General features: G+C 40.8%; 1 protein-coding gene across 4 annotated transcripts in view; it reads left to right on the top strand.

The window, feature by feature from the left end:
- Nrg4 (neuregulin 4) overlaps positions 1–16,613 on the top strand; it is a 73,951-nt gene that overhangs the window by 43,697 nt on the left and 13,641 nt on the right. For all 4 annotated transcript variants that reach the window (XM_085688781.2, XM_048417147.3, XM_048417148.3 and 1 more), the window contains 2 exons: positions 6,487–6,633; positions 15,202–15,281. In XM_085688781.2, the coding sequence (XP_085544907.1) occupies positions 6,487–6,633; positions 15,202–15,281 (227 nt within the window). The remainder of the gene's footprint in view (positions 1–6,486; positions 6,634–15,201; positions 15,282–16,613) is intronic.

The raw sequence follows: 16,613 nt of genomic DNA, 5'->3' as shown, positions 1-16,613 counted from the left end.
AAGCAATATACCTTAGTTTGGGTTGAGGGACTTTTAGAATTTTCTCCCTGATCTTATTTTTGAGGTAAGCAAAATAGGGAAGACAGAGATTCGGATAAATAGTTCTGTTAGCATGGAGAAAGAGGGCAATATTATGAAAGCTCACAAACTGCAGAGTTTTGTCTCAGTATTTGTGTGACGCAGTGTGTAGGCCCTTCTCCCAGAATTCACTGGGGCAGACTGGCCTGTGCACACTTGTGGATGAAGGCTGTATTTACAGCCTATGACTTGCTCATTACCTGCTCACAGTACTTTTTATTTCATTGGGCTTTAGCTACTTTAAGAAAATATTTGAAATTTTCCATGGTTTACTTAAAGTAAATTTTATAAATCTACAAGCAGTGACTTACCCAATGGCAAGAATGATGGTTCTCCGTGCGGACAGTGTGGCCATTTCTATCCAGACGCTCCCTGAAATGCGTCCCACACGTGAGTTATCTGGCTGACAATCAATCCTGAAGGAATCTAAGATTTGCTTTTAAATTGGGCTAATCCACTTGAAGTGCTCAGAATTATCCTTAGTGGTGCAAATGTTACAATCTGACATAAACGGCTGTTTTTACAAGAGTGGGTCTTAGCTAAATCTCTCTAGTCATAATCAAGCTAGAAAATGTTTAATGCGTGTGTGGTGCCAGGTAATGAGAGAGGCAAAGCCTGTGAGCCAGTCGTCTTTGAATTCTTGGCTTATACAGTGTTGTTGGGTTTTTTATACTCTTTTCACACTTTTGGCTGTTTTGGGGGCCCGCCACCCAACTGGCAAATAAATACACAGAGGCTTATTCTTACTTATGAATGCCCAGCCTTAGTTTGGCTTATTTATAGTCAGCTTTTTTTAACTTAAATTATCCCATCTATCTTTTGTCTCTGGGCTTTTGCCTTTCTCTGTTTCTGTACACCTTTCTTTACTTCTTTTTTCTGTGGTTTGTGTGTATCTGGGTGACTAGCCTGTGATATCCTCCTCTCCTTGATTTTGCTCCTTCTTCCTTTCCTCCCAAATTTCCCCTTCTATTTATTCTCTCTGCCTGCCAGCCCTGCCTATCCTTTCTCCTGCCTCGATATTGGCCTTTCAGTTTTTTATTAGACCAATCAGGTGTTTGGACAAACAAGGTAACACAGTTTCACAGAGTTAAATAAATGTAACATAAAAGAATGCAACAAACTTTTGCATTATTAAACAAATGTTCCACAGCATAAGCAAATGTAATACAACTTAGAATACTATCCCACAACAGTACAGATCTGGTTGGCATTTTAGAGTTTTGGCCATGTATTTGTGTATCCTAAGGAGTAGAATTATTGGATATAAGGCGTGCTGTCAGTGTATTTTCTTGAATGCTTGTAAATATTTTATTTTTGTATTGTTTTCATTTTTTATGAGTTTCAGGCTGAACTCTGTCACAGAGTATTGGTAAAGTGGGGTCAGCTCTGGGGATCACAGTGGTAGAATTTTTCTCCCAGGGTATCTCTGTCTGAATGACATGGCATTGGTGTTGAGTCTTCCTTCGTTAGTGACTCTTGGGGCGTGGTACTTGTGTCTTGTTTCGGGGGCTGTAATAGTCGTGTTTATTGACCACCGTGCTCCTAGTTTCCTGCCTGGAGTCCAGCATTGGTGTAAACGTGGCTTTGGTAAAGAGACATTCCTCTTTTACCTGTACGCTGTCGTGCTAGCCTAGGACACGGCTAGGTGTCTTGTTGGTGAAAATGGCTGAATGAAATAATTGAGGCGGAAGTCATTACTTTGACTTTGTGTTTTAAAGCCTGAGTGACAATAGAGACAGGAGGAGTGGATGGGGGCCGGGGGAGGTAGGGGGAGAGACTGGGAGGAGAGGAGGGAGGGGAAACTGTGATTGGGATGTAAAATAAATAAGTACTTTTAAACTTTTTTTGTTTAAGACTTTTGTTTATACAATGTTCTGCTGCATGTATGCCTGAAGACCGGAAGAAGGCACCAGATCTCATTACAGATGGTTGTGAGCCACCACGTGGTTGCTGGGAATTGAACTCAGGGCTTGTGGAAGAGCCGTCAGTGCTCTTAACCGCTGAGCCATCTCTCCAGCCCCAGTACTTTTAAAAATCATAACGCTTAAGTGGCATACACAGCAAGCACGAGGGGGTCAGGGAACTAGCTCTTTCAGCCTGAAGTCCAGCGTTCGTTCTTTGCAACACAGCTCTGTTCAGGAGTCACAACTTCTTGGTTGTTTTTGTTTCTGAAAAGGGTCACCGCCAAATGTCCAGACTGGCTTTGAGCCCAACTAATCCTCCTGTCTCAGTCCCACAAGGAAGTTTGATTCCTTCACTCTTGCTGAAGGCCTTCAGTGTCGTAACAACTTTCCCTGATCACTATAATCAGATGAACTCTTCTCGCGCCCAGCGTATTAAAGACGGCTTCTATACTGACAGTGAGACTCTCAGTGCATCTGGAAGACCGCTGTATAATGTGGTTTCTGAGTCTGGAAGGTTCCCGTGTCACTGGGCATTTGTACCCTTTCCAGCATTCATCTTTAGTTCCAGGAAAGAGTTTTATCATATGGTGTTTACCAAATTCGATGACACAGCCTCTTGGTACTTGGCAGTATAGAAGTAAACCCCAGAAATACTTTACTAAGAGTTAATTCCATAAAAACAGAGGCTGCTTAGCTCTGTGCAAATGCTGCTGTAGCACTTGGCCTGTCTGTGCCTTTCTTCAGAGCACACTAGCTCTAGTCCCGGTCCACTGTGTCTGCACTCTGCTCTCCCCAACTTACGTTTGCTTTAAATCTAACATTTGTGTTACAATCAAGGCCATAACATTTTCATAAGTAAGTTAGAGCTTTCAGAACAGACTTCTTGTGCACAGCACTGGGCACGCAGTGTTCCCTTGTTTATATAATAAATACCTGGAAAAAAAAATTCACCAGTAGGCTAACCCAGCAGTAACCCAAAGTACACTCTCTGCCTTTCTCAGAGTTCTCTTTTAATGAGGTGAAGAATGACAAGGTTTGGGTTTTTTCTTGATGTTATTTTGCTTAAGATTTCCATCAGTATTTTACTTTCTTGCCAGTATGCATGGTAAGGAAATCCATTGATTTCTTCTCTCTCTCCCATACCTTTTCCTGTCTGCTTCAGTCCTGATCTAATGACTGAACTTTTTCTACACATTTCATTCCGAGACTGTCCAGGACTTTCCCTTAATGGCTAAAGTTTTCTTTCTTTTTAAAATCTTCTGTAAGGCATATATGTTAACCGAATTCTATTTAAATAGAAAATAATTTTAAGGAAATCATGGGGGAGTTTTTATTCCTTTTTCATGCCTCTAGAACAACTTTTGGAATGAATTTACAGCAGGGTTTTATCTCATGGAAACCTACCTCTTCCTGAGTTTTTTCATACTGTGTGTGTTGGATGTCATGGGCCCACAGGGTTACTCTCTAGGGTAGGTAGTTGATTAGTAAGCTAATCAACTCTCCCACCCACCCACTACCCCTTTTCTCCGAAGACATTTCTCCCTGACTCGAGGTAGATAAGTATATAAAATTATAATGCGTGCCAAGAATTTGTATTTTAAAACAATTCTTGGCTAAAATAATTTTTCCATTTATTAGTTTTAAAGCAAATTTACATACTAATGGGATGCACGTGCTTACTTATTTTTTTATTTTTATTTTTTTGTGCTTACTTATTTTTGCAGAAAAAATTAAGCCTTAGCTGAGTATTTGTTACTGAATGCCATGAAGCATCTTCAACACTTTTCATAACTAATGGAAACTTTGATCCTCAATGCAGAAACTTCTTCACCACGATTTGTAGTACAGAATGATAGAAGCATGTTTAGGACCCTTTCAGAAATTACTGGAAATTCTATCCCAACCCCAAGCCAAAATTCATTTAACTACCTTTTATAAAAAAGTTAGCAAGTTAAATGCCAATTTTAAATTCAAATGTTCTAACAGTACTGTCCAAAGATATACTCTTTTGATATTTTCATGCTAAGGAACAACAGTAGGAAAATATCAAAACCTTTGTTTCCTGTCATTCCTTTGTATGCACAATAAAAATGAGACAGTTTATAACATACAATGACCTTAAAACAGAGCCGAGGCGGAACAGGCAGCAACTCTCGGAGCTGCGTGACGACTCCATGTGCAGTGTAAAGTGTGTGTGTGGTGTGTGTGCAGAATGAAGCTGCAGGGACAGGCTGCCTCGAGAGGACATGAGCCCTGCCAGAACCGCCAACAATTTTACTGCACATTGCGCTGTGGTCTTTGCCTGTTCAGAACTCTTTTATTGTTGCCAAATTTTTCATAACCCCACACACTAAGTTATGTGACCTCATACAAGGATATGAACTACAGTTTATGATGCTGTGTTCTGAAGAGTGCGTGTGTGTGTATCTGTCTGTCTGTCTGTCCTGGGAAGTGGGAAGTAAAATTAGAGAAGAATTAAATGAATTTTTACTTATCTTTTTTCTTTTTGTGTGTGTTTAATTTAGTCTATGGAAATAATAGTACATTCACATTTTCCTCATTTATCTGATGTGTGTGAGTGATTTGTTGGCATGTCTGCCTGCCTGCACCGTGTGCGTGTCTGGTGCAGAGGCCAGAAGAAGGCATTAGGTCCTCAAGGACTGGAGGTATAGATGGTTGTGAGCCTCCATGTGAGTAGTGGGAATTGAACCCAGGTCCTCTGGAAGAGCAGTCAGTGTTCTTAACCACTTGAGTCATCTCTCCAGCCCAAGGAAAAATCGTATTTTAATGTTTGTACTGTAAGTAATTATGAGCTTTTCCCCAAATACTTCTTACCTGATGCTTCGCTTATACCTTGCCCTCGTATTCCTTTCCTGTCTCTACAAGCCATTCTTTGTGATAATTTCGGACAGCAGCTGCACTGTTTAAAGCCCCCCGCGAAGCCAACAGCAGCAACCTCCTGCCTTCATCAGGGTGACATGAGGCTCATAAAACACCGGCTATTTGGTCACCAAAATCACTCCATGTGCTAAAATTACTGTCCCCCCCTTATTTATATGTGGCCATTGGTTATCCTGTCACATTAGCTGCTAAAGCCAATTAGTTCACATGGAATGTTCTAGGCTTGCTGTCCTTATCAATGTAAGTGGGAGACAGAATAGATTTCTAAATACCTGACTAAATACCTGAAAAAGGGGAGGAGGAAAATTAATTTTACAAAATTACTCTTTCATTTTTTTTTGGTAAAAGAATAAAGTATGTATGTATGTGTGTGTGTATGTGCGCACAGTCTTTTTCTTTCTTTCTTTCTTTTTTTTTATTTTATTTTTTTTAGTTTTTCAAGACGGTTTCTCTGTAGCTCTGGAGCCTGTCCTAGAACTAGCTCTAGTAGACCAGGCTGGCCTCGAACTCACAGAAATCCGCCTGCCTCTGCCTCCTGAGTGCTGGGATTAAAGGATGTGCCACCACTGCCTGGCCACACTCATTTTATTACATATACTTTGTGAATTTCCTACATAACTTCTTGAGTTACTTTGTAAATAAATGTTCATATTGAAAAGGAAAAAAAAATATTTTTTTGAGATAGCGTTTCACACTCCAACCTGGCCTGGCCTAAAACTCATCAAGTAGCCCAGGCTGACCTCAAGTTTTAGTGGATCCTTCTGCCTCAGTTTACCAAGCGCTAAGACTACAGTTGTGTGTCACCATTTCCAGCTAAAATATTTTTATTTTACGTTCAACTGGAACATAAATTGATGGGATGCCGAACAGCATAATTCTTATTAATGTATATTAATCCTTTAAGTGTGTTAAGAGGGGAAAGGAGCTGGCTGCTTATACCAGAGGCCTTGTGGTATCCTTTGCTGTTTCGTGTTGTCACTGAAGAAAAATAGAAATGCTGTTAGTCATATAAAGCTGACGTGTGTTCCAGAAGGCACCGCTGAGCAGTAGGGAGGGGATGTCATGCTCAACAACTCTGAGTTTGGGAGAAATGAGAATTTTGAGGAAAAGTTGCATTCCTTTACACATCTATGTAAAATACAATAAATTGCAGATGAATTTGAGTTACATACTGACAGTTACACCATTGAAAATGCAGACTTTAAGCTCTGCAGTCCCAGCTACTTGGAAAGCTGAGGCAGGAGGATCATTTGAGTCAGGGGGTTGAGGACAACTAGAACAATATTGCAAGACACATCTGCAAAAGTTGTCAGGAAGGCAAGACAAGCCTAGAAGGCATCGACGCTGTCTGCACGTGGAGTCTGAACACTACCCAGGTCCTCTCGGTTCTAAGCTGCGAAGAGCTGGAAAGAGAGGGAGGCAGGTGTACCGTAATGCATTTGTCTCTACCCGCGGCTCTTTGAGCGTCACTTCCAGTGTCTGCTCCACATTCACAGACTGAAACGCAGACGAGGCCTTTCCCTTCATTCCGGCTGGGGACTTTATGTTGTCCACATCCACGTAGGGCACGGATTTAATCTTTATCTGAACTTCTATCCTATAGGTGCATTGAGAATTACACAGGAGCTCGTTGCGAAGAGGTTTTTCTCCCAAGCGCCAGCATCCAAAGCAGAAGTAACCTGTCGGCAGCGTTCGTGGCCCTGGCGATCCTAGTCACGCTGGCCATCGCGGCGCTCTGCCTTCTGTGCAGGTAACTGCAGTGGAGACAGACCCTCTGAGAGAAAGCAGTACACGAGGCAGCGGTCTCTAAGTAACTCACACGCTCTTTGCTTCTAGGCGTTTCTCCAGATTCTGTTTTATGTCTGGCATTATCACTCAAATACAGTTTTGTTATAAACCATAAATCATTTTAAAAGCATCTTAAGCAACTCAACTGGTTCCTTGCCACCGACTTCATCTCTTTCTGTGACGTCTCTAATCAGGAGAACCCGCCCTCCCTACAGTAACTATGCTTACATCACACAAGGCTTTAGGGGAGGTGTTTTTTTAAAGAAGTCTTGAGTGTTAAAGACAAGGTGACTCACACAGTGCCTTAGAAGCTTAAGGCACATGGCTGATGTCTGATGTCAGCCTTTTCTCTAACATTTGTTATGTGCCAGACATAATGATCACAGTGGCCAAGAAGGTAGACATGTTGCCTAAATTCATGAGCTATTTAAATCTAGAGAGACAGATAAAGAAGCAGAAGGTTGAATTGAAGAAACTGGCAGCTTCTAAGAGAAACAAAAGGAAAAATGACATGTTTCAGGGCTCTACACATCAAAGATTGCTTGCATTGATTCCTTTTTATTGCTCTTCAATGTTTTTTGAAATTTATTTTTAAAAGTGAGCATGAAATTAAGTTTAGTAGTTATTTTGTATTGATTAATAAGTATTAAATATGCACTGGTTTCTCTCATCTGGTTATGATGGAACTTATGGTCATTGTAAAACAATCCAAGTTGTCTTGAGAAGTTAATATTCTAAGAATAATATGTAGATTAAATAATCTCATAAAACCCTTATTAAAATTTTGAGGGACTTTGCTCTTATTAAATGTGTATTATTTCATATGCATTATGGTGTGCTTTATTCCAAAGTATCATTTAAGAAACCCAGTAGATCTTATCTCATAATTTTTGCATCTAGAGTACTTCGGGTACAGAAACTTACCAGCCCATTGCATGGGGTTGTGTTTCCTGTGTGATCTCCCATTTACATGCGCCCTTCCTCGGCGTGACCTTGCCACTCAACGAGCAAGAGTTAGAATTTAGGCCTAGGGCTCTGCAGTTCAAACATAGTGGCTTATCTGGCAGGCATAGCATTCTGGGTCCAAACCATTGAATGGCGATAAGAAATAGAATTTATTTCTTTAGAAGATACAACAATTGCATTAGTCATGAACATTAGGTAAATGTTACAGCTGATAACACAGCCTTTGAATGGACCAAAAGCTCCATTTTCAAATCAGCCAGTGTCTTATAAGAAACCTAAGCAGAGAAAAGAAAGAGCCCCAGCTCGACTCTCAGTCAGCAGCAACTGCTAGCCGTCTGAATGAGGTTCCCTAAGCAGCCTGCTTACTGGAACTTTCAGTTGGCTCATGTTATCTACTGGTCGCCTGCAAACACACAGATGCCCTAATAGGGGGGGAAGAGCTCAGCGGTCAACCAATAGAACCACGAGAGAGAAAATTTTATTCTAGTGCGTTTAGAGTAGCATGTTACAAAGTAGAAATGAGTCATCGTGGGATGTACACTTTACTCTGCATGTACACACTTTGAGACAACTGAATAATGACCTATTCTTATTCTATCCCTCTATCATGTTTTCCAGCAAAATATGCCAAAAGATAAGCTTATCTAATCTTAATTTTTCATTATTCTCTCTGGTGTTGGCTTGGAAATAGAGTTTCATCTTCTATTGATTGGTTATTGAACTACTTTGTATAATATGACCTCTGACCATCTGGTTTTGACTGTAGTATTAACTACAGTCAACTACTTACTATGACATGAATTTGTTCTTAACATTTCATATATTAGAAACAAGTTTCCAAAAGTCCTAAGTTAATGGTATTTGAAATGTTGGACCTTTGGGTGACGATTGGACCATGAGGCTCTGCAGAATGCATGGATGAATCCTTTAGTGCATAATAGAAGACAGAGGACTTATCATTGGAAGACTTTGATGTTCAAGTGAGCACTGTCTGACTTGCTGGCCCGGTCTCACAATGTGACACCCTGTGCCATACCATGACCCAGTTAGATGGTTCTTACCTGATGAACAGTTGTCAATGCCGTGGTCTTAGACACCTCAGTGTCTGGAGCCATGAGTTAAATGAACATCCGTTCTTTGTAAATTATCAAGGGTATTTGTATAGCAACAGAAAAAGATTGATGCAACCTTACAGTTCAATGGTTTAAAAATCAAAGCTTTCTTATTCCTCATATGTAATCATTATGGGTTAATGCGTGGGTTCAATATGGTTGTGCTAAACAGAGTCATGAAGACTCAGAATACAGAGCAGTCACCACAAATGCTGTTGGTTGCATTGCCAGAAGGAGGGAATGTTCCAGAGTGCCTCGCACTCAAAATGATCCGTCCCACACATGGCACAACCCCTGATGGAATCCCTTTCACAGACCTACACGATTGCAAAAAGTGTTAGCAAATGTAGCTCACCCATATGCTGTAAGGTAGAAAGCCAGAAGCGGGTTTCACATGGACTAAAGGATTCATAAGGGAATCTAATATTCTGCTGGGACTTGCTAAGAGTGAGTTGTGTATTTTTTTAATCTATAGAACTTTACTATTGCTACAGTTGTTGCAACGGGATTTCTTTATTAACCTTTGAACTTGTAAAGATATCAATGTTATATCCCATTCAGTGACAAAATTTTCATAAAAGAGCAAAGTTGCTCTGCAGAGAGGAGGCAGAATTTAGGAATATTCTGACCTAAAGCTAGATATAGTGTTTTAAGTTTGTAATTCTAGCTCATGGAAGTCAGAGGCAGAAGGATTGCTATAAGTTCAAAAGTCTGGCACAAAAAGAAGAAAATTCTAATCTGAAGTGTCCTACACAGTGCTAAATGATAGCCTTTGACCTAGGCATAGTGACCTCCACCTATAACCCTAACACTTGAGAGGCTGGTACAGGATGATTGCTATAAGTTCCAGGCAAGCCTGGCTACCAGGGAACACTCAAAAAGAAACCTCCAAAGCCTTATTTTGGGGGTAGAAAGCATAGACACATAGGTGTGAGGAAAAGAAGACTATATATATATATATATATATATATATATATATATATATATATAAAAGAGTTTAATGTTCATTGAGAGAGAAACCTACCTCTAAAGCCAGGAGTGGTGGCCCATGCCAGTGGTCCAAGGCTCGCCTCTACCAGAGAGGTCCTGCCTTAAAAAATCAACGATAAAAAGGAAAGAAGCCTCCAGTCACAAACGTTAAGAGGATCTTTGTTCTGAGCCCACGGTAGTTCTAATGTCTAGTGGGGAAAAGGTTAAGAGCATAGAGTGGCCCAGACTGTAAATATTCTCAACTGATGGACAGACACAAGTGCAGATCAGCTCTTGAAGACGCCCCTGTTGTTCTTTGCCTTCATCTTTACACCTCACAGTGGAAGATCCGTCACTGACATGGAAGAAGAGCACCGCCGATAATTAGGGCTGATCTTGGGAAAGCTGGATAATGAGCTCTTCTGATTCCAAGCCTATCTTCCAGCACAGTGTGCTAAGGGATGGCAAGCTGATTGATTCCCTTGTTAATCACTGTACTGATGACTCGGAATGTTTGTCTGACATTGATTGGCTATTGAATGACTTTGTGTGATATTAGCTCGGACAATCTAGGTTTGGCTGTAGTAACTGTGAGTTTGCTATGGCTTGAATGTATCCTCCAAATTTCCTGTTACAACTGGAAGTAGAATTAGATGTTCAAAGTATTCTTCTGTGGGGGAGGGGGAGAATCAAACCCATGATACAAAATAAGTATGCTTAATATGTATGAAAAAGAAACAGGAGCTGGAGAGATGGCTCAGTGGTTAAGAGCACTGGTTGCTCTTGCAGAGATACTGGATTTGACTCTAAGAACCCACATGTTAGCCCACAACCATCTGTATCTCTAGTTACAGGGGATCTGACCCCTCTTCTGAACGCCTTGAGTTCCAGGCATGCACGTGGCACATATACACATATGCAGGCAAAACACTCATACACAAAAATAAAGTATAAATCTAAAATCTTTTAAAAATTATATGAAGAGCAGATTTTGCAAAGAACAATATAGAAGTTGGAAAATGAAATTAGCATTAAAATATTTAATATATTTTAGTTCAGTTTAGCGTGTGTTTTTAAGCAAATTAGAAATGGCAAGGGGAGCAACGAAGGAAACGGGGGAGAGAGTGAAGAACACTGGAGGACAAGGAATGGATGAAGGAAAAGCTGCCCCAACCTAAGAAAAAAGAACTGTAAACTAAAAGCTTGTAAAGATCAAGAAGCTTGGCAAACAATGTGACTATGTTTAACTCATTTTTTTTTTTTTTGGAGTTTGAGGAAAAAAGACTTGGGACAGTTGTTTGAAGAGAGAAAGCTAAGATGTCCAGAATTTTTAAGTTACCCACAGATGCAGCAAATGTCAAGCAGGGTAAAGAAAAAATATGGGCACTGCATAGCCTCATAAATCACAGAAAGACAGCAAGTCTGCAAAGACTTTGCCATTGAGTTGACCACCGAGTACTTAGGAGGCATGGGGCCGAGGCGAGGCAGTAGTGCTATCTGCAGTGTCTGAGAGAAGGTGACCAGCAACCCCGACCTCTGTCATCAAAAATAAAAAGGGAGGGGCTGGAAAGAGGGCCGTGAGTCGGAGCGCTTGCTGTACAAACAGGAGGTGTGAGCTTGAACCTCCAGCGCCCACATAAAATCTAGGCATTGCAGCATGTGCCCTTAACTCCAGTGTTTGGGGTCAGGTGGAGACGAATGGGTCCAGCTCACTATCCAGCTAGCCTCGCTGAAGTGATGAGCTCGGGGCTCAGTGAAAGACCATGTCTCTCATCAGAACCATCATCCACCATGATCAAGTCGGCTTCATCCCAGAGATGCAGGGATGATTCATATGAAAATCTGTCAGCATAATTGAACATACAAACAAATGGAAAAAAAAATGATCCTCTCATTAGATGCCGAAAAAGCTTTCACAAAATACGACATCCCTTCATGATAAAGGCCTTGGAGAGATCAGGGATACGAGGAACATACCTAAACATAATAATGGCAATATACAGCAAGTCAATAGCCAACATCAAACTAAATGGAGAGAAACTCCTCAAAGCTATCCCACTGAAATCAGGAACAAGACAAGGTTGTCTACTCTCTCCATATCTATTCAATATAGTTCTTGAGGTCTTAGCTAGAGCAATAAGACACCAAAAGGAGATCAAGGGGATACAAATCAGAAAAGAAGAAGTCAAACTCTCACTGTTTGCTGATATGATAGTTTACATAAGTGACCCCAAAAATTCTACCAAGGAACTTCTACAACTCATAAACACTTTCAGTAATGTTGCAGGCTACAAGATTAATTTTAAAAAATCGGTAGCCCTCCTGTACACAGATGATAAATAGGCAGAGAAAGAAACCAGAGAAACATCACCCTTCACAATAGCCACAAATAGCATAAAATATCTCGGAGTAACTCTAACCAAACAAGTGGAAGACTTGTATGACAAGAACTTTAAATCCTAAAAAAAAAAAAAAAAAAAATTGAAGAAGACACCAGAAAATAGAAAGATCTCCCATGCTCTTGGGTAGGTAGAATTAACATAATAAAAATGGCAATCTTAGCAAAAAGCAATCTACAGATTCAATGCAATGCCCATCAAAATCTCAGCAACTTTTTTTTTCCAAGAGTCGCTGTGGTCATGGTGTCTCTCTTTTTTTTTTTCCTTTTTTAAAAATATTTATTTATTTACTTATGTATACAATATTCTGTCTGCAGACCAGAAGAGGGCACCAGACCTCATTACAGATGGTTGTGAGCCACCATGTGGTTGCCAGGAGTTGAACTCAGGACCTTTGGAAGAGCAGGCAATGCTTAACCACTGAGCCATCTCTCCAGCCCCTCAGCAAAATTTTTCACAGACCTTGAAAGAGTGATACTTAACTTCATATGGAAAAGCAAAAAACCCAGGATAGCCAAAACAATCCTGTACAATAAAAGAGCTTCTGGAGGCATCACAATCCCTGACTTCAAACTCTACTACAGAGCTACAGTACTGAAAACAACCTGGTACTGGCATAAGAACAGACAGGAGGACCAATGGAACCAAATAGAAGACCTGGATATTAATTAACACACCTTTGAACACTTGATCTTTGACAAAGAAGCAAAAAATATCAAATGGTAAAAGGAAAGCATATTTAACAAATGGTGCTGTCATAACTAGATATCAACATGTAGAAGAATAAAAATAGACCTATATCTATCACCATGCACAAAAGTCAAGTCCAAATGAATCAAAGACCTCAAAATCCAGTCACACTGAACCTCATAGTAGAGAAAGTGGGAAGTACACTTGAACTCATTGGTACAGGAGAACACTTCCTAAATATAACCCCCAGTAGCACAGACACTGAGAGAAGCAGTTAATAAATGGGACTTCCTGAAACTGAAAAGCTTCTGTAAAGCAAAGGACATGCTCAACAAGACAAAACGACAGCCTACAGAATGGGAAAAGATCTTCACTAACCCCACTCAGACAGAGGTCTGATCTCCAAAATATACAAAAAACTTAAGAAATTGGTCATCAAAAGAACAAATAATCCAATAAAAAATGGGGTATAGACCTAAACAGAGAACTCTCAACAGAGGAATCTAAAATGACTGAAAGACACTTAAGGAAATGATCAACAGCCTTAGTCATCAGAGAAATGCAAATCAAAACAACTCTGAGATTCCATCTTACACCTGTAAGAATGGCCAAGATCAAAAACACTGATGACAACTTATGCTGGGAAGGTTGTGGGGAAAAGGGAACACTTCTGCATTGCTGGTAGGAATGCAAGCTGGTACAACCCCCTTGGATATCAGTATGGCAAATTCTCAGAAAGTTAGGAAGCAACCTTTCTCAAGACCCAGCAATACCACTTTTGGATATGCTCAATCGTGCCACAAGGACATGTGCTCAGCTATGTTCATAGCAGCATTGTTTGTCATAGCCAGAACCTGGAAACAACCTAAATGACCCTCGACCAAAGAATAGATAAAGAAAATGTGGCACATTTACACAATAGAGTACTACACAGGAGAAAAAAAAAAAACGACATCTTGAAATTTGCAGGCAAATGGATGGAGCTAGAAAACTTCACATTGAGTGAGGTAACCCAGACCCAGAAAGACAATTATCATATGTACTCACTCACAAGTGGTTTTTAAACATAAAGGAAAGAAAACCAGTCCCCAAATCACAGAGAACCTAGACAACAATGAGAGACATACATGGATCTAATCTACATGGGAAGTAGAAAAAGACACGATCTCCTGAATAAATTGGGAGCATGGGGACCATGAGAGAGGGTTGAAGGGGAGGGGAGAGGCAGGAAGGGAAGTAGTGGAAAATGTAGAACTCAATAAAAATCAATTTTAAAAGAACTTTAAAAAAAGACCGTGTCTCAAGCGAGTTAGGTAGGGAATGATAGAGAAGGACACTGACATCCTCCTCAGGTCTCCACATGAGCAAACACACACAACATGCACACTCACACACATAAACACACACACATACATACACATGTACACATACACACATATACACATGCACACACACACATACACCATGACAGAGAAGGAGGAAAAGAAAGGGAGGAAGAAATATTTAATAATTGAAAAAAGAATGAAAACAAATAATTCTTTTGACTGAACCCACCGGTAGCTGAAAGTGCTTTGACCTGAGGGCCTTTTGGATTTTCCATAACTTAGGAAATGATGCCACTTGAATGAGGTCCACAGTGCCCCCAAACCCCAATGCTAGAACATCTGCTAGAATTGGCATTTTAGGGTAGAGGTTGGTGTGCTTCTAGAAAATGTCATGTTGCTATGGCTAGATGATGTGAATTCATTTTTACTAGTGTAAGTTAGGTTTGGCATATTGAAAAAAATAAACCACTTTTACATTTCAATTTTCATTTAATATTTAGAGCAGTTCTATGTAAGGTTATAGTCAGATGACCCTAAGTTGATTGCATTTTAATGTCATGAATCAGAATTGTTCACTAAAGCCACCCATGGTACACAAAGGGTCCACGATGGTGGGAAGTGATCTGTGTTCCAGAAACAGCTGAGGCAGCATCTGTGCCACGCCGTGGGCTCAGCAGCCCCCCAAGCAGCATCTGTGCCACGCCATGGGCTCAGCAGCCCCCCAAGCAGCATCTGTGCCACGCCGTAGGCTCAGCAGCACCCCAGCAGCATCTGTACCACGCCGTGGGCTCAGCAGCACCCCTAGCAGCATCTGTGCCACGCCGTAGGCTCTGCAGCACCCCAGCAGCATCTGTGCCATGCCGTACGCTCAGCAGCTCCCCGAGTGTCACTGTGGCCTCTGCTGGTGGGGTGCTTAAATGAGGGTACAACATTAGGGCATCCCTACAATTCTAGGCAGTTCTAGAAAGAGAATGAGCTTCCAAATACTCAAGCTTCATTTTCTTTCTGATTCTTCTGGCGTGTTTTCCAATTACCCCGTTCCCATGTTTTTCTCTCCTCTTTGATGCAGGAAGGGCCATTTTCAGAGGGCCAGTTCAGTCCAGTGCGAGATCAGCCTGGTAGAGAGAAACAACACCGGCGCCCACCACAGTGAGTACACGAAGAATGGAATGTTTAGAGGTGTGGATGAGATCTTCATTGCTGTGTGTCTGGACTTGTGATCAAAGGCGTTCAAAAACGGGTGACCCTAAGAACTTTTCCATGGTTTTGTGTTAATCATTATTTTGTACGTGAGGATAAATTTATTATCAGTGTGTCAGAAGTAATATTTTCCCCAAAATATTATGAAATTATATGCATTTCAACACTGAAATGATTATGTCAGCTGTAATGTGCTACGGCAGGTCTGAGGATCAGGGTTCCAGAAGCCTTCTGATGTGGGCTGTGCAGGGACGGCAGTGACGGGGAGTTACCTTAGGAGTGAGCCAATCTTTGGGAGAACTGTGGATGAATCAGTTTTTAAGCTTTCCTGAGGTTTCTGGCTACACTAGAACAGCCAGTGCTAGATTCCCTTCTTCTTACTTGAAAACAATGAGAAATGGACAAACTGAAGCAATGGTTGACCTCTGCTTTCAGTGTGCGCAGACGCACAAAGACACACACACACACACACACACACACACACACACACACACTTTAAAATAAGTCTTTAAAAAATCTGGCCTTGGTGGCAGGCTCCTATAGTCCTACTGCAGGAAAAGCAGAAACAGGAAGACCTCTGGGGTTTGCTGGCCACATAATCTCGCTGCATCAGTAAGACCCAGGCTGAGATGACACCCTGTGTCCAAAAAATACTGTTAATTAAGGGGGAGAAAAATGACAGGAATTAGCAACATCAACAACATAAAGGTTAGGTGACATTCCTACCAATATTACAACAGGGTGATAGGAGATTTGGCATAGTTCAAATTAAATAGACAAACTATTTGAAGGACCAAAACTACCAAAGAAGGGTCATGTAAGGGGCTGGAGATGCAGCTCGTGCATCAAGTGCCTGCCTAGCCTGCAAGATGCCCTGGTTCTGTCCTCAGCACTGCATAGAACCAGGGATGGTTATGTGAACCTATAGTTACAGCCCCTACGAAGAAATACAGACAGGAAGATCAAAAGTTCAAGAATATCTTCAGCTACAATGAGGTTAGCCTAGGCTACAAGGCACCCTGTTTTCAAAAAAAAAAATCTGAAGAGTAATATGGAAAATTAGTTTCATTAAAGATAATTCAAATAGTTCCATATCTATTGACTGAATTTGTATAGAAATATATTTTCAATGACAGTCCACCCCCAAATAGCTGAACTTATGTCAAGCTTTCAATTCTACATAGGTTTATCTAGAAATACTGAAGAGAGTGCAGTATAGAAGACCAGCTGGTACTTTATCAATCCTACAAGATAGAGGGTTAATATTAAAAATAAAGTATA

The sequence above is a fragment of the Myodes glareolus genome, chromosome 4 (assembly GCF_982192425.1).
Source record: "Myodes glareolus chromosome 4, mMyoGla1.1, whole genome shotgun sequence".
Taxonomy (NCBI): Eukaryota; Metazoa; Chordata; class Mammalia; order Rodentia; family Cricetidae; genus Myodes; species Myodes glareolus.
The sequence above is the reverse complement of the archived record's forward strand: the minus strand, read 5'-3'. Positions and strand labels throughout refer to the sequence as shown.